The sequence below is a fragment of the Notolepis coatsorum genome (genome assembly GCF_963971535.1).
Source record: "Notolepis coatsorum genome assembly, chromosome: 8".
NCBI lineage: Eukaryota > Metazoa > Chordata > Actinopteri > Aulopiformes > Paralepididae > Notolepis > Notolepis coatsorum.
The window spans coordinates 138083240-138109361 of record NC_140172.1 but is presented as its reverse complement, the minus strand read 5'-3'; the positions used below and the strand labels follow the sequence as shown (position 1 = coordinate 138109361).

The 26122-nt window shown below is 45.3% G+C and overlaps 1 protein-coding gene across 1 annotated transcript in view; it reads left to right on the top strand.

The window, feature by feature from the left end:
• The first annotated feature begins 10994 nt into the window (after nucleotides 1-10994).
• The window catches only part of LOC311233736 (U3 small nucleolar RNA-associated protein 14 homolog A), a 105801-nt gene continuing 90673 nt past the window's right edge, over nucleotides 10995-26122 (top strand). The window contains exons 1-6 of the mRNA XM_084320738.1: nucleotides 10995-11101; nucleotides 16865-16967; nucleotides 18123-18193; nucleotides 19232-19296; nucleotides 23342-23490; nucleotides 25113-25268. Coding sequence (XP_084176864.1) covers nucleotides 11043-11101; nucleotides 16865-16967; nucleotides 18123-18193; nucleotides 19232-19296; nucleotides 23342-23490; nucleotides 25113-25268 — 603 coding nt within the window. The 5' untranslated portion in view covers nucleotides 10995-11042. The remainder of the gene's footprint in view (nucleotides 11102-16864; nucleotides 16968-18122; nucleotides 18194-19231; nucleotides 19297-23341; nucleotides 23491-25112; nucleotides 25269-26122) is intronic.

Sequence of the window (26122 nt, the reverse complement as noted above, 5' to 3'; positions counted from 1 at the left end):
CCAACCCAACCCCCCCCCCACCCCCACCCCCACCCACCCAACCACCTCTAATGTACAGCCCCTCACCCAACCCAACCCCACCCCACCTACCCAACCTCCTCCAATGTACAGTTTTTACGTCAAATGTATATACTCTTTTTTCTGGACTCTTTTTGTATCACAAACAGTACTGTATTTGCAAATCTGGTATGTCATAAATGTATAGATGTACAGTACTGTCTATCTGTATGTCATGTATGTCATTTTTTTTTGATCACATTTTTTTTATTATTACTTACATGAAACAAGACAACACATTAATCACAATCACAATACACAGAACTTCACAGGAAAATAACAAAAACAATAATAATACAGAATATAACAATTTATAAATTATAAAGACAAAAAGAAAAGAAAACAGAGTTCAACCTTTTTAAATTTTAAATTCAAAATTCCAGGGGTACTATCTAATAGATGACCAAATAGCGAAGAACTAGCTAAATAGCTGCCCCCCAATAAAATCACTAGTTAAATTCAACACATCACAAAAGACAAGACAGACAAGACATTTCCTCCTCCCCCTCCCACGAGACCGCCGGACTCCCCCGAACAAGCACCCCAACCCCGCTCTGCCGCACACGGCGGTCCTGACCTTCTCAGCTGCTGCGAACCATAGGTCAATCCCAGCCTGCCCCACCCCAATCACCCGCGCCGTGGATATCTCAAGATAAATCACATCCAACAGTGTTAGGGACCAGTTAATCACTGTGAGCTTCTCAGGCTCCTTCCATCTCATTGCTATTAGCTTCTTCGCCACTGTGACGCGCGCTAGGACAACCCTTTTCAGTTGTACGGACGCGGGTAGTGTTGTTATATCGTTCAGGAGTAGCGTAACAGCTGTGAATGGGATAGTTAAGCCACACAGATCTGAAAGTTTGTCCGCTATTGACCTCCAGAAGCGGGCCACTGGTGGGCAATCCCAATACATATGCATATAAGTGCCAGTGGCCTTTTGAGAGCACAAAGTGCACCGAGAGTCGGTTATCAGTCCCATAGCAAATAGCTTCCTAGGTGTAAGATAGGTCCTATGAATATAATTAAAATTTATTTGCTGGTGATTGGGGTTGCGGGAAGACAATGCCACATTTGCCCAAACATCATCCCAGTCAAACTCGGGGTCCAACTCCGGGATATCCACACGCCAGATTGTATCCAATAATACATTTTTATACGTGGACTGAATTAAGAGCGTATAAAAGTCTGAGACAAACCCTCTGGAGGTCGTCCTGTCCACTATGAGCCTGAGGAAGGGGTGTGGTTGCAAAGCTTGAGCCCACGGCACGCCATGCGCCCTCAGCGCTGACCTTAGTTGAAGGTAAAGAAAGAAGGACTCGCCGGGAAGATCATAAAATTCTCTTAAGTCCTGAAACGCACGGAGGCCGTTCTTATCATAAATATCCTCCAGAGTATGAACCCCCCTCCTTTGCCATTGAGGAATATTAACCTGCTTGTGCCCAACAAGTAATTGCTGGTTATTAAAAATTGGAGAGTCCAGGTGCCATGGGCATTTAACCCCACACGACTTCTGTACATTACGCCACGTCTGGATCACGTGAGTTATGATCGGTCCATACCTCAGTCGGCATTTCGAAATAGGGACAGTGGAGTACACCACATCCTGCAATCTTAGCGGTGAGACCGCCGCCGCTTCTAAGGAGCACCAAGATACAGCATCTACAGGGTCTAGCCAGCACATCAGAGGTCTCAGTGAAAAGGACCAGAAATAAAGCTTAAAATCAGGGATTGCGAGGCCCCCATCTTGTTTCCTACGTTGAGTAGTAGCTCTTTTGATTCTCTGGCGTTTGTTATTCCAGATAAACTTAGATACCATCGATTGTACCTTGCGCCAGTGGTCTATTGGAGGGGGCAGGGGGAGCATTGAGCTAACAAAATGTATCCTAGGCAGGACGTTAATTCTGATTATGGAAGCTCGGGCTTGTAAGGAGTTAGGAAGGGACGACCATCTGTCTAGATCCTGGCGTATTTTATCATAAGTACCCGTGAAGTTGAACTTAGTAGTTTGACTCAGCGTGGGGAATATCTCTATGCCTAAGTATTTAAAATGTTCCACTATGGGGATATCAGCTGGTAGTCGCACCGCTTTGGCCAGCTCATTGAGAGGTAGGCAGGCTGATTTGTTCCAGTTAATCTTAAAGCCTGACAATTTACCAAAGTCGTCGATTATTCCCAATAATTTTGTGGCCGACCGGGAAGGGTCATCCATAAAAATCAGTAGGTCATCCGCATAGAGAGCAATTTTGTGTGGTGTATTATTGATCATTATGGGGACGATGTCCTCCGATTGCCTAATAAATTGGGCCAATGGTTCGAGGGAAAGCGCGAATAGTCCTGGGCTCAGAGGACAACCCTGTCTAGAAGATCTGGAGACTGGGAAAAGTGTGGAACAGTTTTTGCCTGTCAGTATCATTGCCGACGGCGAGGCATACAGGACTTTAATCATATGAATAAAATTCTTTCCAAGACCCATGACCTCAAGTACCTTCCACAGGTATGACCATTCTAGTCTGTCAAACGCCTTCATGGCATCCAAAGACAGAACTGTGGACGGAGCTGTATTGTCTTTACTGTTATCGACTACATGCAACAGCCTCCTAAGATTATCTGCAGCCAGGCGCCCCGGGATAAAACCAGTTTAATCGCAGTGTACCAATACCGTCATAAATCTCTGCAGGCGGCGGGCCAGCACCTTGGCAAACACTTTTAAATCAGCCCCGAGAAGACTCAAGGGCCTATAGCTACCACAATCATTGGGATCTTTGTCCTTCTTGAGAAGTAAAGAAATCAACGCCATGTTGACATCTCTTGAGAACTCCCCTTGTTCGATAGCGTAATTGATCATATCGAGCATCAATGGACCCAGTTGGTCCCAGAAAGCTAAATACACCTCGGGTGGAATACCATCCCAGCCTGGTGCCTTACCCCTCTGCATTTCAGCAATCGTCTCCCTTAGTTCCATAAGAGTGATCGGTTTCCCCAGTTCCTTAGCCTCTTCCTCAGAAATGTGGGGTATCTCAAGCCCGCCAATGAACGATTCAAATTTAGAGTCGTCGAGATTAACCTCTGAGCTATATAACTGTGAGTAAAACTCTTTAAAAGTGTCATTGATCTTTTTCGAATCAGTAGTGACTGTACCCTGTCGCGTCTTGATCGAGGGGATATCCGAGAAATTATCATTCGAGCGTATTTTCATTGCCAATAGATGGCTAGGCCTGGAGCCGTGAAAGTAGTAATTTTGCCTTGTCCTATGTATCAAGAACTCAGACTGTTGTTTAAGTATGGAGTTTATTTCTTTCTTGACTATCTTATACGTTGTGTGTTTAGTCGTTCACTATAGTTAGTTTGCAAAGATGCGTATAGGTCCGCATATAATGTTTCCAGTCCTTCTAGTTTTTTTGACCGGGATTTACGCAAATTGGAGGCGAAAAGTGTGACATGACCCCTGATAAATCCTTTCAATGCGTTCCATAGGACCCTGGGGTCATCGACCGTGCCAACATTGATCTGCAAGAATTCAGCTAGTTTACTCCTGAACTCAGAACAGAAATCATCGTTCTTTAATAAGGTTGAGTTAAAACGCCACCTGAGAGCTCTCGTGGAGAGCCTGCCAAAGGTTGCCACAAGAAAAATCCCGTTGTGGTCCGAGAAAGCCAGGGGAACCAATGAGACGTCGAAACTATCAAACATATTAGGGGACGCGAATGCATAGTCTATTCGAGAGAAGGTTTTGTGTCTGGCTGACAGGTGAGAGTAATCCTTGAGGGTGGGATTGGATAAGCGCCATAGGTCTGCGAGCCCCGTGTCCTGGGCCCACATCCTGAGGGCCTTAGAGGACCGTTTTTGGTCGCTTGTTTCAGAGGACCCGGACCTATCCATCTCCGCATCCCAGCACGCATTAAAATCGCCACCCACAATGAGAGCGTATCCAGTAAGTTCCAACATATTCTTCGTGATTGTATTATAGAACGCTGAATCAAATGTGTTAGGGGCATACAATGCTATTATTGCCATCTTCCTATGAGAGAACTCAACTTTTGCTATAGTAATCCTTCCCTCCGTGTCCGACCACACATCCAGGACTTTGATATCAAGGTTACGTCTTGTAACTATGACGACTCCTTTCGTCTTATCATCGGCTGAGGATGAAGAGATAACGTGATATTGTCGATTTGCTAGCCTTGACACATCACCCACCAATAAATGCGTCTCACTAAGGAGAGCAATGTCAATATTTCTTCTCTTCAATAACCAAAGGACACTGGCACGCTTGTGTGGGGCGTTAAGACCCCCTGCGTTCCAAATTAAAATATTCAATTTAGCCATGGTCGAGTTTGTCTAAATGCGTAGAGAACATACCAGTGCAGCCAGGCTGAGTACAGAGGCGCTGATCCAGGCGGGCCCAGACGGTCAATCCCAGGAGTTCAGAGGAGGAACAATTACACACATATAAGACAACAGTACATAAAACACAGAAAAATACCACCCCAGTTACAACCCCCCCTCCTTCTACTCTAAACCCTAACCCACCCGTCCTATTATAAACCCTCCTATACCCACTCTCCAATCCCCTCCCTATGCCCCATCCACTAAGGATGGTCATCTTCCTATCATTTCCCACTGGAGTCATGGATCCAATAAGACGCTCTCCACTCCGACCCCCCTCTAGATAAACCCCTGATTAAACGCCCACTAGTCCAATAAACATAAATAAAAATAAAAATTTAATTCAATAAAGATATCGGTCGAAAACCACCGTGAGCCTTGGCCCTAACATGAGACAACTATAATGGAAAAAATAGCCATTATTATATAATAACTCAACATCAACCCTGTAACCATCTACTTCCGAGTCTGCGTATTAATGTCGCAATGTTATAGCATAAATGGATAAAGGAAAATTCAAAACAAAATTAAATTAAAGCATACCAGCAGATAGTCTAAGGCAGGATCGGATCACAGGTAAATTGCGCAAACAGATGTCATTTAAACATCGACAATAAGAAGAAAGGGAAAAAAGGGGGTTATGGTCAAAGTGCACGCATGTAACAGCCCCTCTGATCAGGCACAACGGCTGGAATGACATAACCTATGTAAGAATAGAATTAAACACCTTCATTAACCCGGGGATAGTAATAAGCTATACCTGACACAACCTGTTATCATATATTGTATATATATATTCAACCGACCTTCTACTACTGGAGCCCAAAGCTCAAAACAGCCTGGATATAAAAATAAAAGCATACAAGAAGTTAGTTAAGGACCCGATCACCGTTGAATTGTGCAAACCGATGTCATTTAAACAGCAACAACAACCAAAATACGTAAACATTAACGGGTCTCGAGTGTCTCGGCGCGGGCGATAGACACAGCCTGCTAGCTAGCCCGAGGCTAGTGCGTAAGCTAGTGATGAATCCGGCTAGCACGCTAGAATCTGTTTTATACATTGTTCAGCTAGCTCGCTAGCTTTCATAGAGGCGACACACCCGTACGACCATGAGGTCAGCATTAGCAAGTAACAGAAGTCATTGGGATGCCCCGCTAGTTTGGATGGGTAGTGGACAGTTAGCATGTCTGGCATGACAACAAGCATCTGTGAGTAGTCCGCCCCATCAATGTATTCAGGCCCACACCGCCAAGTCACTCACCCGACATAGATATCAAGCTACAGTCTCGGCTATCCCCCAGAGATATTCCTTCGCTTTAGCCAAAGACCAAAATGAACGCCGATCATCGTCCTTACCCAGCACAGATAATTTCGCGGGAGCGAATAGCGTAGGCCTCAGGCCTAGTTTCCATAGCCTGGACATGACCACTTTATATTCGCCTCTCTGTGCTTGAACCTCCGGCGTAAAGTCTTCGAAAATGGCCACTTTGTGATCGCCAAGACTTAGTTTACCCCTTCTGGCACGGGCCGACCGCATGATGAGCTCCCTCTGCTGAAGCCTGTTCAGCTTGACAATAATGGGCCTCGGCTCTTTGTTCACTCCAGGACTGGTCCTGCCCGCTCTGTAGGCCGATTCACATACGGGAGGGCTGGGGAGGACATCGTTCCCCAGTATTTCCTGCAGCAATTCCGGCATGGTCTCCGAGAGACGGCCTCCCTCGTTGCCCTCCGGTACACCAACAATCCTGATGTTGTAGCGTCTCTCCCGGGACTGCATTTCCACAATTACCGACTATAGTTTGGCAACTTCAGCCTGCCTAGCCAGCAGGGAGGTCTCCAGACCCGCCATCCTCTCGCCTTGTAGTGAGACCTCTGTCGTTAGCGTGGCTAGTTCGTTAGCATTAGCCGAGGAGACAACGTGCAGCGACTCCATCTTGTCTTTCAACGGGTCGACCGCCAACCTAATTTCCTCTGACATCTCTCGATGAAGGTTATCAAAAAATTCCGCCTGCACTTTTCTTTGTGTTTCCGCGAAGCGTGTCTCAAAGTCTGCATGGAGTTTGGTCATGACCGAGAGTACAGCTTCGCTTATCTCACTGATACCGGGCGATGGCGCGGTCAGGCCCGGTGGCAGTTTGCTGGCTGGGGTGCTCATGGATCTGGTCTCCACCACCGACATAGCAGAAAGTTGAAAAAAGTCGACGACAGTAGTTGAAACTCGACGACTCAACAAGCAGACAAATAACAAATAAAAATAAAATAAAGACTAATGGGGAGAAAAGTATATTTCGCACGATAGAAGGGAGCTCACGTGAAACACGTCTACTCCATGATCGCCTAGCTCCGCCCCTTCCTCATGTATGTCATATATGTCCTGATGAATTGAAAATGGGGGACCCTGATGTAAACAAGATGAAAGTCTTTCTCTGGTCTGCATCCCCTAACAATTGTGTGTATTGAGCTGTACTGTATTGTACCCATTCTGCTATCTGTTAATAAAGGTTTTAATCAATCAATCAATCAATCAATCAATCAATCAATCAATCAATCAATCAATCAATCAATCAAACAATATATGTCTGCAGACTTAGCTTGATTCCTCTCTCATTCAATCATTCTGATCCATTCAACAGAGACACGGCTTAAAACATTACAAAATTGCATATATTCATATTAGCACATTTTAGGTGAACATCACAAAACATGATCCATGGAGCAATTCCCAAATAGGCTTCAGAGTTAAAGCAAGGCAGCGTAAGATAGTGAAAAGAATAGCAGGGAAAGAGAGAGAGCGAAGCCCTCCAGCCCCTCAATCTAATAATACTCTCCTCGGTCCATAGGCCTTTAGTTTCACTAGCCGGTCAATCCTATACACTGCATCTGTCTGTTTTCTCACACAATCTAGGTCTAACCGTACAGTGTTCGGCTGACGAGTCTGCTCCACCCCATCTGCTAAATGTACACCCTGGCCCAGAGATAACAGAATCTATAATCAGGCTTGGAAAGAGATGCCACTGGACCAAGGAAAGGCCTGAACAAGCTTACAATCTGTCATAATTCACACACCCTGTATCAATAATGATTGTACCTAATAACACTTAATAATAACTTTTATCTTAGATACTTAGCTGACGACACAGTGGTGGTGGGCCTGATCTCTGCCAACGACGAGAGGGCCTACCTGGAAGAGGTCAAGGTCCTGGCGGGATGGTGCCAGGAAAACAGCCTCTCCCTGAACGTCAGCAAAACAAAGGAGATGATTGTGGACTTCAGGAGGTCGGGGGTCAAGGACTACAGCCCCCTCAGCATCGACGGGGCACCGGTTGAGAGAGTCAACAGCTTCAAGTACCGCGGAGCCTACATATCCGAGGACTTGACATGGACCACACACATTAACAGTGTGGTGAAGAAGGCACGACAACGCCTCTACTTCCTCAGGCGCCTAAGGAAGTTCCAAGTCAGCCAGAAGATCCTTAAGAACTTCTACTCATGTACAATAGAGAGCATCTTGACCGGCAACATCACCTCCTGGTTTGGGAATAGCACTGCAAAAGACCGAAGCAGACTACAAAGAGTGACACGTTCAGCCGAACGCACAATTGGAGGGGGGCTCCCCACCCTCCAGAACATTTACTACAAGCGTTGCAAGGGCAAGGCTAAGAGAATCATTAAAGACTCCAGTCACCCGAACAACTGCCTCTTTGAACTGCTGCGGTCAGGCAAGCGATACCGGAGTCTCAAGGCGAGCACAGAAAGACTCAGAAGTAGCTTCTATCCCCAGGCCATCAGGCTGCTAAACGAACAATGAATGAACACTACACAACAACAACCACCAAACGCACATAGCACACACATCCACACGCACACACTCACTTTAAACAAACACACTGTAGCACCCACTCCACACACTTTATAGCACACACCCACTTTAAACAAACACACTGTAGCACCCACTCCCCACACTTTATATTTATGGATGAAGGATTGCACTACAACTCGTACACCTTACTGTAAATTGTACCTAAAATTGTACCTCATCCCATTTCTGCTTTGCACTAGATAGTACTGTACATTAGTACACTGCATAGTATTGTGTATTGTATATTATATGGTAACTCAGAACATTGTACATATGTCTATACCGAACACTGTGACCTCATTTTCTTCTTCTAAATTCATGCTATATTATGTTATTATGTTATTTGATACTATCTTGTCTAGCACAGTCTCTGGAGCGTAACAGTAAGAAGCATTTTGTATGAAAGTATTCTGTACTTCTGTATGACAACTATTAAAGAACTTGAACTACATGTCTCCAATTTTATAAAGTAATTACAAAGTAAATTAACTGCTCTCAAGTCTGAAATATTTTACAGTGTTACCTGTATCACTGTACATATTATATTAATACTACAACCCTGTACATACATCTGATTAGTACTATTACTCAGCAGTATTTATATATTTTATACCCAGTTTGATATCCTGTACATTGTATATTACTGTCCTGTCGCACTTTACTGTTACATTTGCACTCTGGTTGTATGTCAAACGAGGCTAACGATTTGGCTAGTTTTTTTTTTATTAATTTGAGAACATATTTTATTTACAATATTGAAATTGACATTCCTCATAATGTAAGCAGTTGATTGTACAAGTCAGTTTCGCTAATGACATGCGTTGAGTTTTCCCATCCACCGTAAGGTGCGTTCGGTCGGTCCTTGTCAACTCGTAAAGTCGGACATTTCAGAGTTTACCACCAGGAAGTTGCACTCGAACGTCCTAAAAAAATAACAGTGGTCAACTCAGGCAGATTCCACGATACCACGATTTACATCACTATGAATTGAAATGGGGGACCCTGATGTAAACAAGACAAACGTCTTTCTCTGGTCTGCATCCCCTTAACAATTGTGTGTATTGAGCTGTACTGTATTGTACCCATTCTGCAATCTGTTAAATAAAGTTTTCATTCATTCATTCATTAATTCATTCATTCATTCATTCATGCATCCATTCATTCATTCATTCATTCATTCATTCATTCATTAATTAATTAATTAATTAATTAATTAATTAATTAATTAATTAATTAATTCATTCATTCATTCATATTTCCGACGTGACGAGGACCGACCTAACGCACCCCACCGCCTGTATCAGTTCCGCAAACGTTTCCATTTCCGGGGTAGGCCTGATTGGCCGCGACAGGCATGTGACCCGCCGCGGCCACGCCCCGCGGCAGCCCCAGGACGCGGCAACGCGAGGCTGCTGTGTTTCACCGCCGCTTTCCGCCTCAATGACTTCAATGACAGGTCCGCTGTTTAATAATATTGTCGCGGTGGAGCTCCGTCGCGGCAGCATTATGTAGCAGTAATCCCCCCTTTTTTATGATCGACAACTAGCTCAACTGGCAGCGCTGCCTTGCTGTGGATCTTGCGGTCCATTGGTGACAAGTTCAATTCCCTTAAACTTTTTTTTTTTCTTTTTTTTTATCGTGCATTCTTTTGCCGGTTAAGTTTAGGCTTTAAGCATTGTTTCGGAGTTGCAGTGCAAATGCTTCTTACTGTTGCGCTCCAGAGACTGTTACTGTACCATACAATATACAATGCAATGTACCAATATACAATACGCTATAGTGCAAAGCAGAAATGGGATGAGGTACAATTTACAGTAAGGTGTATGCGTTGCAGTGCAAATGCTTCTTACTGTTGCGCTCCAGAGACTGTTACTGTACCATACAGTATACAATGCAATGTACCAATATACAATACGCTATAGTGCAAAGCAGAAATGGGATGAGGTACAATTTACAGTAAGGTGTATGCGTTGCAGTGCAAATGCTTCTTACTGTTGCGCTCCAGAGACTGTTACTGTACCATACAATATACTATGCTTAAAGTTAACATGCCTAAACTTAACCGGCGAAAGAATGCACGTAAAAAAAAAAAAAAAAAATTAAGGGAATCAAACTTGTCACCAACGGACCACAGGATCTACAGCAAGGCAGCGCTGCCAGTTGAGCTAGTTGTCGATGGTAAAAGGGGGGGATTACTGCTACATAATGCTGCCGCGAGTGAGAGTGAGTGAGCTGCACAGACAAAAATACTCATAACTCGCTGAAATATTGACGGATTTACAAACGGGTTGGTTTGCTATAAACATCAAAGATGTAGTTATGATACTGCATACTTATTAAAAAAAATGTTAAAGATGTTTTTTTTTACAAACCGCTTGAATCATAGCCACGTTAATAATGCTTGTAATAAACCAAACCGTTTGTAAATCCGTCAATATTTCAGCGAGTTATGAGTATTTTTGTCTGTGCCGCTCACTCACTCTCACTCAAGGCTGACCCGCCCAAGATGGCGGCGGCTCAGTGATGTCGCTCTCCATTGGCCGGCAGCGCGGGCAAGCTATCTAGTGTTCTATATATATCTATGGGCCACCCCACCAGGGAGAATATGTCGCCTCCAGTACGACAGATGGCGCCCTGCCCCTTTATGTGTGTTTGAGCCCCGCCGACAAACAGAGAAGAAGGAAAAGACCGGTGGTCCCACGTGTGTTTCAGTCCGAAGTGAACCAGCGAGTCAACATGGCGAAGTCCAAGAAGAAAACTACTAAACAAAGTCAGGATACCTCGGGAATGAAAATGTATGTCAACTTTTTTACAAGTACACACGGTGTTGGTTTATTTATCGTATTTATTTATTTGTTGCATGGCCACCTGTATGTCCTGTGTATATTCTAGACTGGCTAGCAGTTAGATGGCTAGTAAACACAACGCGAAGGTAGCTAGCTAACTAGAATAACATAACATACCCGTTTTATGTATTGTTGCAGTCCCTGTTGATACGGCTAACATTCAGGTAGTCAAGTAACCAAGCACGATCTATATATCTCTGTCTGTATGTGTGTCTGTCTGTCTCTGTGTGTGTATGTGTGTGTCTGTCTCTCTGTGTGTGTGTCTCTCTCTGTGTCTCTCTGTCTGTGTGTGTCTCTCTCTCTCTCTGTGTGTGTGTGTGATTGATTGATTGATTGAAAAGTTTATTAACAGATTGCAGAATGGGTACAGTACAGCTCAATACATACAATTGTTACGGGGATGCAGACCAGAGAAAGACTTTCGTCTTGTTTACATCAGGGTCCCCCATTTTCAATTCATCATAACATGACATACAGATAGACAGTACTGCTACATCTATACATTTATGACATATCAGATTTGCAAATACAGTACTGTTTGTGATACAAAAGTGTCCAGAAAAAGAGTGTATATACATTTGGCGTAGAAACTGTACATTGGAGGAGGTTGGGTGGGTGGGGTGGGGTTGGGTGAGGGCTGTACATTGGAGGTGGGGGGGGGGGGGGGGGGGGGGGGTTGGGTAGGGGACACACACACATTTTACACTGTACATTGGAATACTGACAAAGCCTTACTTGGTCATTTACTGTACAACTAGGTTAGGACATTTGTAGGGGCCAGTTTCGAATTGCAGTCTCACGTAGGTGTTTTTTGAGAGTGTTTTTGAAAGTGGGTAGTGATTCACATTCCTTTACAGCTTTAGGTAGGGCGTTCCACATTGATGTGGCATAATTGCGAAACGTGTTTAGTCCCTTGTTTGAGCCGAATCTGGGTTTTACATGATTTGTGTGTGTGTGTCTCTCTCTCTGTCTGTCTGTCTCGCTCTGTCTGTGTGTGTGTGTGTGTCTCTGTCTCTCTCTGTCTCTCTCTCTCTCTCTCTGTGTCTCTCTCTGTCTGTGTGTGTGCGCCTCTCTCTCTCTCTCTCTCTCTCTCTCTCTCTCTCTGTCTGTCTGTGTGTGCGCCTCTCTGTCTGTTTCTCTTTCTCCCACTCTTTCTCCATGGACCAGGAGGTTAAGTATAAGTCTTTATTTGTCATCAGATTAACACACACATGCGATGGGCGACCCACAGGAACACACACACATGCACTGCAGCACTGAGTCGCTGACTAAATGTTCTCTGACCTCCCATCCCGTCGTCCTTCCCCCCCAAGGGCAGACGAGGGCTGCAGCGAGCGCCGCAGCCGGGGACCAATCCAAGTGCTCCTGTCCGACTTGTCAGGGACACGACAGCGCTAGCGATCTGTTGTGCATGTTTTTCCATTGGGTTTATCTTATCGGGAGGGGAAGCATCTATTCTTATCCTAACCCATGTTTGCGATCTGATTGGCCACTGACGTTTCTGGTCATGTGACATGATTGTGCGCCCAATCGCGTGACGAGCTGTGTCTTTGCCCATTTCCGCGTCGAACAGCCTGCAAACGACCTAACGCCTAGTTTATCACTGGTTAAGCTTAGGCGACTCTTTTGAAGTTGGTTAAGGTTAGAGTTTGGAATCAGGGCTGGCGTTCTATCGCCCTGCTCTAAGATGAACTCTAACCTTAACCAACTTCGAAAGAGTGCCTAAGCTTAACCGTCGAAAGAACTTGCGGTCACACAATTGGTGCACATGTCACATGACCAGAAATGTCAGTGGCCAATCGGATCGCAAACATGGGTTAGGATAAGAATTTAGGCGGAGGGGAAACCCTTGCGAGCACGGGGAGAACATGCAAATTCCACACAGAATGGCCCGGGAGATACTCCACCTGGGTAACTGGCAACACGGCAACCTGGTCCCCAAGCGGGAATCGAACCCACGACCTTCGACCTGTGAGGCGACAGTGTTAACCACTACCCCACCGTGCCGGAGGCTGTTAGAGCAATGCTTGTCGAGAGTTATTCCACACACAACAGCGCAACATGATATTAACATGTTAGCTGCAGTATACCTTCAAATGATCACCAGTAACACATTTGAAAATATTTGACCATGTGTAACATATGGTACCGCAAAGTGCAGTCACGATGGACTTCAGATGTTGTGAAGTGACTGGGGCGAGTAGCGGTGCTATGGGTTAAACTCACTCTCACCCTTAAAAGACACATAGACACGTTACAAAGCAGTGAGTTCACTTCTTGGTATAGACCACAGGTTCTAAACTCCCTCGGGGGATCGAAGTTTAAGGTGACGATGTCACAACCGTTACCGTTACACATGTATGCAGCACATATTGGTGCAATTTTGCAAATATGGTGGCTTTAGCGAAATCCTGGAGCTACTGCAATCTGTCATGATATGACAATTCATATTATACACTGTTATAAGGATTATATATATAAGGTAAGTATAGGAGGCTGTTATACTGGGAGATAGGAGGTTGTTATACTGGAGATAGGAGGCTGCTATTCTGGTAGATAGGAGGCTGCTATACTGGGAGATAGGAGGCTGTTATACTGGAGATAGGAGGCTGCTATACTGGGAGATGGGAGGCTGTTATACTGGAGATAGGAGGCTATTATACTGGGAGACAGGAGGCTGTTATAGGAGGCTGTTATACTGGGAGATAGGAGGCTGTTATACTGGGAGATAGGAGGCTATTATACTGGGAGATAGGAGGCTGTATCCTACGTCAGCTGATAACATCACTTTGATTGAACCGATGGCAGCACAAAATCACACGTCTAGAAATGACTTCCATGTCTCCTGGTTGCCTTTTGCTTTTTCGCAATCCAACTGTGCAAAAATGCTTCCGCATTCGTCACCGGAGGTACCGTAGTGGCGTGCGGTAATGCGCCTTTCATTTTCCTTCACGCAGCGCCCAGCGGCGGCGTGCTCGCTCAGGTGCGTGCGTGCGCCGGCGTGCTCGCGAGGTGCTCGCGCATGCGCATGAGATCCCGCCTTAACAATATATATAAGTCACCGCCCCAAATTCAGTATCCAGAAATAGCTCAATTGGCAAGACGCCATGGCTGTGGATCCTACAGCTAGTTGCTGGTGAGTTCGAATCCCGTCAAATATATTTTTTTTAATGTGATTTTTTTTTAACGTGTATTCTTTCGCCGGTTAAGGTTAGGCATGGTTAAGGTTAAGGTTAAGGTTAGGCATTGTTTCGGAGTTGGTTAAGGTTAGAACGGTTAAGTTTAGGCGCTGTTAAGGAGCTGGTTAAGGTTAGAGTTTGTCAAAGAGAATGGCAATATTCTTTCTATGGTTAAGGTTAGGCATGGTTAAGGTTAAGGTTAAGGTTAGGCATTGTTTCGGAGTTGGTTAAGGTTAGAACGGTTAAGTTTAGGCGCTGTTAAGGAGCTGGTTAAGGTTAGAGTTTGTCAAAGAGAATGGCAATAGACAGCCTATTTCCGCGCGACGGCTCCCAAAGCGGGCCTGAAAAGAAAGGCGCTTTACCGTAGTGGCGTGCGGTGACGAATGCTTCCGCATTTTTGCACTGTTGGATTGGGAAAAAGCCACACGCCTCCTGGTTATCTAGTTTGCTCACCTGGTAGCTCTGCTGTCTTTCCCCTGCTGCTGGTCTGGGGTCTGTCATGGTCACAGAGGTATCCCCCCCCTGGTGCTGCTGGTCTGGGGTCTGTCATGGTCACAGAGGTATCCCCCCCCTGGTGCTGCTGGTCTGGCGTCTGTCATGGTCACAGAGGTATCCCCCCCCTGGTGCTGCTGGTCTGGGGTCTGTCATGGTCACAGAGGTATCCCCCCCCTGGTGCTGCTGGTCTGGGGTCTGTCATGGTCACAGAGGTATCCCCCCCCTGGTGCTGCTGGTCTGGGGTCTGTCATGGTCACAGAGGTATCCCCCCCCCCTGGTGCTGCTGGTCTGGGGTCTGTCATGGTCACAGAGGTATCCCCCCCTGGTGCTGCTGGTCTGGGGTCTGTCATGGTCACAGAGGTATCCCCCCCCTGGTGCTGCTGGTCTGGGGTCTGTCATGGTCACAGAGGTATCCCCCCCCCTGGTGCTGCTGGTCTGGCGTCTGTCATGGTCACAGAGGTATCCTCCCCTGGTGCTGCTGGTCTGGGGTCTGTCATGGTCACAGAGGTATCCCCCCCCCTGGTGCTGCTGGTCTGGGGTCTGTCATGGTCACAGAGGTATCCCCCCCCCCTGGTGCTGCTGGTCTGGCGTCTGTCATGGTCACACAGAGGTATCCCCCCCCCCCTGGTGCTGCTGGTCTGGCGTCTGTCATGGTCACCATTTTGATCCAAAATGTCTGCCACTGCCTGCCAGCGAGGTCTGGCACACAATCCCCCGTCTGTGACCGTGTCGCGCCGAGCGATCCGAGTCAGCTGACCCTTATTCACCATGAAGGATTTTGTCTGGGACAAGTTGAAGACGGCCACAAAGTGCTCTGTGTGTGTGTGTATATTAATATTATTATTATTATCAGATTATGGAAGCAAACATCGTTTGATGTCATTTGAAGATCAGCCTTATTGTTGACGTGACAATGACATTAAAGTAGCAGCCAATGTAGAATACATTTCAATTGGAACATTTGATTTGCACTACCCTACTGTTGGTCTGGAGAGGATATAAATAACATCTATGGTAGGCCTGCCGCGATAAGCAATAAATCGATTAATTGCCGCGATAATTAAAATGAATGCAATGATTTTGACGGGCGCGATTAATTGCTATTTGCGCGTTTGTTTTAATGAGGCGGAACCAGTGCCCCTTGTCAGTCACTCTCCGTGTGGGTTGGCCGCTGGCGTTACTACAGAGCACAGCACGGGAGCTCCGTGGGGCAGTAGCAACGCCACATATTTAGCTTACCTACATTTCTCAATAGTGTTGCTCCTTTTAACCAAGTAGCGTTATTTGTAGTGTAACGTTAGAATAACACAGAATAACGTTAATACAATTACATGCATCATTGTTTACAATGAACGGGTGGGGCTAGTCAAAGCACTGGAGACGGGGACAAGTTAAACATGAATTAATTTATTATAACGGGTCGTTTTCGAGTCGTGCTGCAGTGCCTACGCACCACAGCTATTCTATTATATACGGCTTTGACGCGTCCTCCTCATCGTTGATTGCCTGTAGTAGCTGCATCTAACGTTAGTAGCTAACGTTAAAACTAAAAAACACAACCAGACGAGACAAGTTGTCGGCTAGGATAATCGCAACAATACTTCCGGTCCGGTCGGTGGGCTTCAAAATAAAAGTCTTAAACCGGAAAAGACGGAGCGGTGGGCTTCAAAATAAAAGTTTTGGGAAATAAATTTCTCAAAAATTTTTTTTAACCGGTCGCAATAATATCGCTTATCGCGATATTTTCGGGGGCAATTAATCGCCCAGCAAAATTTGTTATCGTGGCAGGCCTAATCTATGGTTTATCTAACCCTTGTAGCTCATCAATAACATCTATGGTTTATCTAACCCTAGCTCATCAATAACATCTATGGTTTATCTAGCCCTAGCTCATCAATAACATCTATGGTTTATCTAGCCCTAGCTCATCAATAACATCTATGGTTTATCTAGCCCTAGCTCATCAATAACATCTATGGTTTATCTAGCCCTAGCTCATCAATAACATCTATGGTTTATCTAACCTTAACCCTTGCAGTGCTGCAGCCCTGACGTCAGTTATTGACGATGGCGATGATGACTATGATGATGGGAGGAAGGAGGATATGGAGGACCTGGAGGCCAGAGCCAGTGAGAATGAGGTGAGTTTCTCCAGTTCAGTGTGGAAATAAAGACACTGGCAGTGTTTCCCACAGGATTTTGTTAGACTGTGGTGGGTGAACCTCCAACCCTCTAGGGGGGTCCGGGGGCATGCCCATCCGGAACTTTTTTGTGTGTGTAAATTTTAAAGTAAAATGCATCAATCTGGTGCACTTTGAGAGCAAAATAAAGAGGCTAGATCTATGATGAACTTTGTGCTCAAAACACAAAATCAACTAGACTAGTGCTTCCCAATCCTCTCCTCGACGCACCCCAGCCGTTCAATGTATTTTTTAAATTCCACCACCAGCACACCTGATTCAACTTAACTAGCCCTTTATTCGTTGAATCAGGTGTGCTGGTGGTGGAATTTAACAAATACATGGAACGGCTGGGGTGTCTCGAGGAGAGGTTTGGGAACCACGGGACTAGAGCATACATTTGAGCCATCAAAGAAATTAAGCAAAAGTGGAACCTGTGTTGAACTGGTTTATTTTTTAGAAAATAAAAAAATATACTGGATTACTATTACGACTACTACCACTGCCAATACTACTGATGCTGCATCCCTATTGGCAAGCTTTATATCTAAACAAATATTAAAAACAGTCTAGGTAATTAATGGGAAACACTGTGACCCCATATAAGATGACCCCTCCTCTTCCCAAGACTCACTTTAGGAAGATCCTTTGAACATTAGTCAGTTTTTTTTATAAAGAAAACAAGCATAGTTACAGTATATCTGACCAGAATGGAGTCTACTAGTAGTAGTACCTACCAGTAATACTAACACATTATATAAAACAAGGTACTGTAGCTATATCTTTTGAATGAAAGTCTTTTATTCTTACATGAGATAAAAATAAGACTTGTTCGTTGTTTATTAATTTGACTAATGTATACAAAATACTATCTAAATGAATACATTTTACTATTCAAATGTAATTACCGGTAATGTACTCATAGGCCTATTTCTAACATCATTTATATCTCATATTTATATAGTGAAAGGGGTTAACCCATTGTAGTGTGGTAGTGAAAGCGTTAAACCCCTTTTATAATGTGGCTGTGAAATGGTTAACCCTTTCTAGTGGGGTAGTGAAAGGGTTAACATGTCTTAAATTGCACCTGGTGAAGTGTTGTGATGTGATTTGTAGGAAGGCAGCGATGATGAGAGGAGGCACAGCAAGCTACTGGAAGCCATCAGCTCCCTGGGAGGAAGGAAGAGGTACGCAGCTCATAGATTCTTCCTGGTATCACAAAGAAAGAATGAATGTCATGCTTTGTCATGTGGCCTTTCATGTGTATTTAACTTAACTCTTCAAGTTTTTCAAGTTGGTCTTTTTATTAATGTTTTTTTTGTTTCGTTTTTGCACAGTGGTCAAGTCTTGGAAGTGGTTATATTATCCATGAAGTGGAAAATGTTAGTGTTATCTTCTTGTTGAAATAAGTGGTCTACATGTTCCGATAACCAGACCGGTCTACATGGGGACTGAGAGACCCATGTTACTGACCAGACACTCTATATCAGTGATGGCTGTCAGACCCATGTTACTGACCAGACACTCTATATCAGTGATGGCTGTCAGTCAGACCCATGTTACTGACCAGACACTCTATATCAGGAATGGCTGTTTACTGCAGAGTGGAGGGACTGGGAGACCCATGTTACTGACCAGGCACTCTATATCAGGAATGGCTGTTTACTGCAGAGTGGAGGGACTGGGAGACTCATGTTACTGACCAGACACTCTATATCAGTGATGGCTGTTGGAATGTAGAGCTATTATTCTAGCATGTACCATCACCACTTATTTTAACAAAAGCAAATACCACTTTGATAATAATGTTAAATTGGTGGTTGATTGGTGTTGAACCTTCAGGCCAGTCAGAAAACACTTGAATATCCATAACGTACAGGTGTTTGAAATCCTTAAATACTGGAACTCGAATGTTGTTGTTTTTAAGGTCAGGAATATGCCTGGAATTTGAATAAAGTGCTTGAAAATACGAGCTGGCGCTACATACATTACTCTGTACAGAGCATCACTGATGTGTTCATTTATGGTATATTGCAAAGTAGATTATATTAATAATGTGAAGTAATAAACTTAAGGACCTACATGTATCGACCAATCATATTGCCCGGCTAAAATGTTGGATAAATTATGTGACTATATATAGCCATAGTAATGAAAGCCCTCCATGATATCAGACAGATTGTGTAAATAATATTAACAGCACTTTGTGTTATTTTCACTGACAGGAAGAAGTTGGCTGAACGATCGGAAGCAACCGTTCAAATGTCTGAATTCACCGTCCATGCAGAAGGTAGGGCTTTAAACGTGAAGCAACCAGGGGAGGAAACTAACTTTTTGGCTTACCAGCCAACTGGCGGGTATCTGATTTTTTTTACCAGCCAAATAGATTTTTTACCAGACAAAAAAAATCGCTAATTGTGATAATTACTTCTTTGTACGTCTTCGTCTAAATTGATTTTCAATCATAGTAAATTAATCACACTGTCTCTACTCTTCAAAATATTACATCATTAAATCACATATTAACATGAAAGAGGGAACTATTCTGGACTGGGTTGGGCTGAACTGGGCAGTGAAAGATGCTGGGTTGGGCTGGTCTAGGTTATACTGAATGATGAATTGAAAATGAATTGAAAATGGGGGACCCTGATGTAAACAAGACGAAAGTCTTTCTCTGGTCTGCATCCCCTTAACAATTGCATGTATTGAGCCGTACTGTACTGTACCCATTCTGCAATCTGTTAAATAAAGTTTTCATTCATCACAGCTCAACTACTAGGAATGTGTGTCTGACTCTTAAGTGCAGGAAATATTCATCAGAAAGGGGGGACATGATGGAGGGAATGGAAAGAGCAGGTTTGACAGGAGCAGGGTTGAAGGGATTGATTGATTGAAACGTTTATTAACAGATTGCAGAATGGGTACAGTACAGTTCAATACATACAATTGTTAAGGGGATGCAGACCAGAGAAAGACTTTCGTCTTGTTTACATCAGGGTCCCCCATTTTTAATTCATCATAACATATTGGAGTGTGGAGGAAGTGGACAAGGCATTAAGCAAACAGGACTGAAATGGGGGACCCTGATGTAAACAAGACTAAAGTCCTTATCTGGTCTGCATCCCCTTAACAATTGTGTGTATTGAGCTGTACTGTATTGTACCCATTCTGCAATCTGTTAATAAAGTTTTCAATCAATCAATCAATACTGGGTTGGGCAGTGAAAGAACCAAGCATTTCACTGTAATGTAATAGCTAAATAAAACAACTTGAACTTGACTTGTTACATTTGCACTCTGGTTGTATGCCAAATGTATTCTGGTTGTACTGTACTTGTGCTGTAAGATGACAATACATTGGAACCGAATCGACAACGCTAGGGGTTCAGCAGGTGTATTCTGAATGCCAAATATGACAACATCACCGTTGTGAAGGGCATATGGGCGAGTGGTGATATGCTGGGAAACCCGGTAATAATAAAATGTCACTCGGCTGCATTTAAGCAAAGCCGCTCAGTATAGTCGTCCACTATGTTGAATGCGCGTTATGGTAGCTTGTTACATGCTAGGTAGCTAGTCAAGTCAAGTCAAGTCAAGAGTTTTAATTGTCACGGCATACAGGTATACAATGAAATGCGGGTTGACTTGTCATTCTCATCCGACTCGAAGGAGACGCGTCGCATGCTGTTGTTCGCCCCCATGTCAGACCGCACCGATATCCGAAAGCGACGACTCTACATGCAATTATTTTCATCCACTCATGTGTTTTTGTAAGTTTGTCTACGTTGTCAAGCCGGCTGCCGGTGGCAGGAGTTAGTAGGTCTGCGCGCAGTGGTATGTCCACTTCCCCTAGATGGGCGTCATCTTCTAGAAAACGAGTGTTCATTGGAGGAGCTTAGAGCGCATCTGTACAACGATGATGTTCATTGGTTATGGTCTGATTATTATGTGGCGCAAATGGGAGGAATCAAGGGGGGAGTCAGAGTTCGGTTTGTGTCAGTGAGCGAATCAGCAGATTGCAGAATGATTTTTTTGTTTTGTTTTGTAATTACTAGTACTCGCCAGACTGGCGAGTGCTCTTCATGAATTACTCGCCAAACGTAAAAAATACTCGCAATTGGCGAGTAAAGTGGCCTAATTTCCTCCCCTGGAAGCAACCATTCAAAGGTCTAAGATAAGATGTTACTTCATTGATCCCCTTGGGGAAATTTGGGTGTCATAGCAGCATGGGGGAGAGGGGAGGTACAGGTATGGGCAGGGTAATAGTAGAAAGACATAAATATACCGGTAGCCAATAGAATTAGATCTGGATGAGGAAAAAATGAACAGTGTAAACAAATAAACAGTGTAAACAATATAATTAACTGAATATGAAAACATGAGAAAAATAAACAGTATAAACAAAGGTGAGGGTGTGTTTGCCCTATCGCAAAGACGATTTCAAACTCGAAATGGTAACAACTGATGAGGTGTTAAAAAAAAATGAGCGCCCTCCAACCTAACAAGGCCACTGGCCATGACAATATCTCCTCCAAATTCCTCAGAGACTCAGCAGCCACCATCACCCCAATAATAAACCTCTCCATAAAACAGGGACACGTCCCCAAAGATTTCAAAATTGCGAGAGTGACCCCCCTGCACAAAAAAGGCAGCAAATTAGACCCAGGCAACTACCGCCCTGTTTCTATTCTTACCTCCATCTTGAAAGTTATGGGGAAAACTTTCTACGAACAGGTCGAAAAGTACCTTGCGGAAAAAAAGCTAATCTACGAATTCCAATCTGCCTTCAGAACATCCCATTCCACTGACTCATGCCTTCTCTATTTGAACGACCACATCAAACACGAGGTGGACGCGGCCAAATACATGGTCATGCTGGACCTCCAAAAGGCCTTTGACACTGTCAATCAATCACTCTATTCTGATTGACAAGCTAAAAGCAATTGGTTTTGAGAGTTCATCAGTGAGCTGGATGCAATCCTACCTGGAGGGGAGAGAACCGCTCTGGTAAATAAGAATACCTTGAAGACTCTAACAGGAGCACTCATTCAAGGGTTTTACGACTATGCTTGCACCTCATGGTACCAAATCACCTCAAAGGCCCTAAAAACAAGGCTACAAACATCACAAAACAAACTGGGTCAGACTACTGCTTGGCCTTACTCCTAAAAGAATCATAGAATCATTACTCAGCACAAATCATGCTGTTCCTCATACTAGCTCCAAATAGTTAGCCACAAACCATGCTGTTCCTCATACTAGCTCCAAATAGTTAGCCACAAACCATGCTGTTCTTCATACTAGCTCCAGATAGTTAGCGACAAGCCATGCTGTTCTTCATACTAGCTTCAGATAGTTAGCCACAAGCCATGCTGTTCCTCATACTAGCTCCAGATAGTTAGCCACAAACCATGCTGTTCCTCATACTAGCTCCAAATAGTTAGCCACAAACCATGCTGTTCCTACTAGCTTCAGATAGTTAGCCACAAACTATGCTGTTCCTCATACTAACTCTGGATATTTAGCCACAAACCAAGCTGTTCCTCATACTAGCTTCAGATAGTTAGCCACAAACCAAGCTGTTCCTCATACTAGCTTCAGATAGTTAGCCGCAAACCAAGCTGTTCCTCATACTAGCTTCAGATAGTTAGCCACAAACCAAGCTGTTCCTCATACTAGCTTCAGATAGTTAGCCACAAACCAATGCAAAGTCAATGAGGTTGAGCTCCTGTCTGTACAAGCTGACTGAAGCTCATTGAAATGTACTCCACAGCGAACACAGTAGATTTCAGTGAATCCTGAGTGTCTGTTCGGTTATATTATACGTTACAATAAATATAGGCAATAAATAATTTGAATCAGAGTATATACTATGAGTAAAAGTAAACGGTATACACATGATGGTCAGAATCAGAAAGGTCTTTATTGCCAAGTAGTTTACACATACAAGGAATTTGATTTGCGACAGACAATTACGGTAGAATAATATAAAAGGTAGAATAAAATAAAATTTAATATAAACTAAATTAAAATAGAAGTAGAATATAATTATCAAATAAAATAGGCCAGGGCTGTACAATTGTGCACGATGTGGTCGAGTATAAACACTAACTAGAATAAAAAGGGCTGTGCAATTGAGCAGTAATGTGCAAAAAGAATGAACAGTGAAGTATGAACAAGTATGAAGAGTGTATATACAGTATATATCCATGCAGTCTGTTTTTAAGTCTAGAAAAGTATGTAAAATGAATATGATATTTCCCAGGTTGAAAACACTGTAGTCATGCTAACCACTGTCATAGTTATTTGTGATTTGAAATTGTCTTGTCCCCCAAGGTGAAGGGGACAAAGTGCACCTATCTGACCTGATCGGGACCATAGAGAAGACGCCCGCCATCTCCACCAAGACCAAGAAGCAGCTGAAGAACCTGGAGCAGAGACAGGCCACCATCGCGTGTCCCCTGAGCAAGCAGGAGACTGAGCGGGTGAGGTGTCCTGAACGAGCAGCAGGGACAAAAATAATAATATAATATATATATATAAGGGTATGAGTGCAGTGAGGCTGGAGGAGAGTGGGGGGGATGAGTGCAGTGAGGCTTGAGGAGAGTGGGGGGATGAGTGCACTGAGGCGGGAGGAGAGTGGGGGGATGAGTGCACTGAGGCGGGAGGAGAGTGGGGGGATGAGTGCAGTGAGGCGGGAGGAGAGGGGATGAGTGCAGTGAGGCTGGAGGAGAGTGGGGGGATGAGTGCAGTGAGGCGGGAGGAGAGTGGGGGGATGAGTGCAGTGAGGCGGGAGGAGAGTGGGGGGATGAGTGCAGTGAGGCGGGAGGAGAGTGGGGGGATGAGTGCAGTGAGGCTGGAGGAGAATGGGGGGATGAGTGCACTGAGGCGGGAGGAGAGTGGGGGGATGAGTGCAGTGAGGCTGGAGGAGAGTGGGGGGATGAGTGCACTGAGGCGGGAGGAGAGTGGGGGGATGAGTGCACTGAGGCGGGAGGAGAGTGGGGGGATGAGTGCAGTGAGGCGGGAGGAGAGTGGGGGGATGAGTGCAGTGAGGCTTGAGGAGAGTGGGGGGATGAGTGCACTGAGGCGGGAGGAGAGTGGGGGGATGAGTGCAGTGAGGTGGGAGGAGAGGGGGGATGAGTGCAGTGAGGCTGGAGGAGAGAGGGGGGATGAGTGCAGTGAGGCGGGAGGAGAGTGGGGGGATGAGTGCAGTGAGGCGGGAGGAGAGTGGGGGGATGAGTGCAGTGAGGCGGGAGGAGAGTGGGGGGATGAGTGCAGTGAGGCTTGAGGAGAGTGGGGGGATGAGTGCAGTGAGGCGGGAGGAGAGTGGGGGGATGAGTGCAGTGAGGCTGGAGCAGAGTGGGGGGATGAGTGCAGTGAGGCTGGAGGAGAGTGGGGGGATGAGTGCAGTGAGGCGGGAGGAGAGAGGGGGGATGAGTGCAGTGAGGCTGGAGCAGAGTGGGGGGATGAGTGCAGTGAGGCTGGAGGAGAGTGGGGGGATGAGTGCAGTGAGGCTGGAGGAGAGTGGGGGGATGAGTGCAGTGAGGCTGGAGGAGAGTGGGGGGATGAGTGCAGTGAGGCTGGAGGAGAGTGGGGGGGATGAGTGCAGTGAGGCGGGAGGAGAGAGGGGGGATGAGTGCACTGAGGCGGGAGGAGAGTGGGGGGATGAGTGCAGTGAGGCGGGAGGAGAGTGGGGGGATGAGTGCAGTGAGGCGGGAGGAGAGTGGGGGGATGAGTCACCGGCTGGAGGAGAGTGGGGGGATGAGTCACCGGCTGGAGGAGAGTGGGGGGATGAGTGCAGTGAGACGGGAGGAGAGTGGGGGGATGAGTCACCGGCTGGAGGAGAGTGGGGGGATGAGTGCAGTGAGGCGGGAGGAGAGTGGGGGGATGAGTCACCGGCTGGAGGAGAGTGGGGGGATGAGTCACCGGCTGGAGGAGAGTGGGGGGATGAGTGCAGTGAGACGGGAGGAGAGTGGGGGGATGAGTCACCGGCTGGAGGAGAGAGGGGGGATGAGTGCAGTGAGGCGGGAGGAGAGTGGGGGGATGAGTCATGCCGTACGCCTCCTCATCACTAAACCCCGCCCCCATGTCCAATATGTCCCTTCAGATCCAGAGACAGGTGGCGTTCCAGAAGACGGCGGTGGAGGTGTCCCGCTGGCAGAGCCTCGTGAAGCAGAACCAGAAGGCGGAGCAGCTGGTCTTCCCTCTGAACCAGGAGCCGTCTGGACCCCCGACCATCGTGAAGCTGGTGGCCGGCTGGAAGGTTTGTTTGTTTGTTTGTTTGTTTGTTTGTTTATGGATCCACATTAGTCTACACACCCATGGGTGAAAGACTATTCTTCCTGGGGTCCTCCTAACACACAACCTACAACTAGGGGTGCACCGATATATCGGTCGGGTATCGGTAGTCACAAAGTTACTATTTATGATTAACAAGGCATTCGTTTTGTGGCATTAACGTTATATAGTTAGTGTTACACGGACAATAACATCAGCATATTATTATTACCCATAGCAGCAAGGCATTACTCCGAGTCCGTTCATAGCCGGGAGGCAGAAGACTAACGTTACTGGTGAAAATGTGATTTACGTTGGAATACTCCTTTGCCAACTTGCTGTACTTTGCTTGCAGGTCTGCAGCCATTATTACTGGATTAAGAATAGCCCCAACTTTAGCCAACGTAACGTTATGGCTAAACCTTTAACATTAGTTAACCCTAGCTTTCGGTTAGCTGTTCAATGTTAATAACACAACCAAGCGAATCCATCAGAGCTCCCCATCAACACCGCTCTGTCGGGAGGATGGCATTTAAGAAAGTATCTGCTGTTAAAATGACACAAACATTCGTTTTGTGGCATTAACGTTATTATAGTTAGTTACACGTTCAATTACATCAGCATAGTATTTACCCGAAGATAGCAAGCAAGCCGTGCATAGCTCGGTTACATTCCGTTGCTCATTCCGTACCCAACTACACATTCTGCAATCTGTTAATAAAGTTTTCAACCAGACAAATGTATAGAAAGGCTTTGTTTTATTATAAAATGTGTTGCAGTAAAATCATTGTGTCTCGTTTGGCCATCCTGTGGAGCACGCTGGTCGGCGGGCACTGCCTG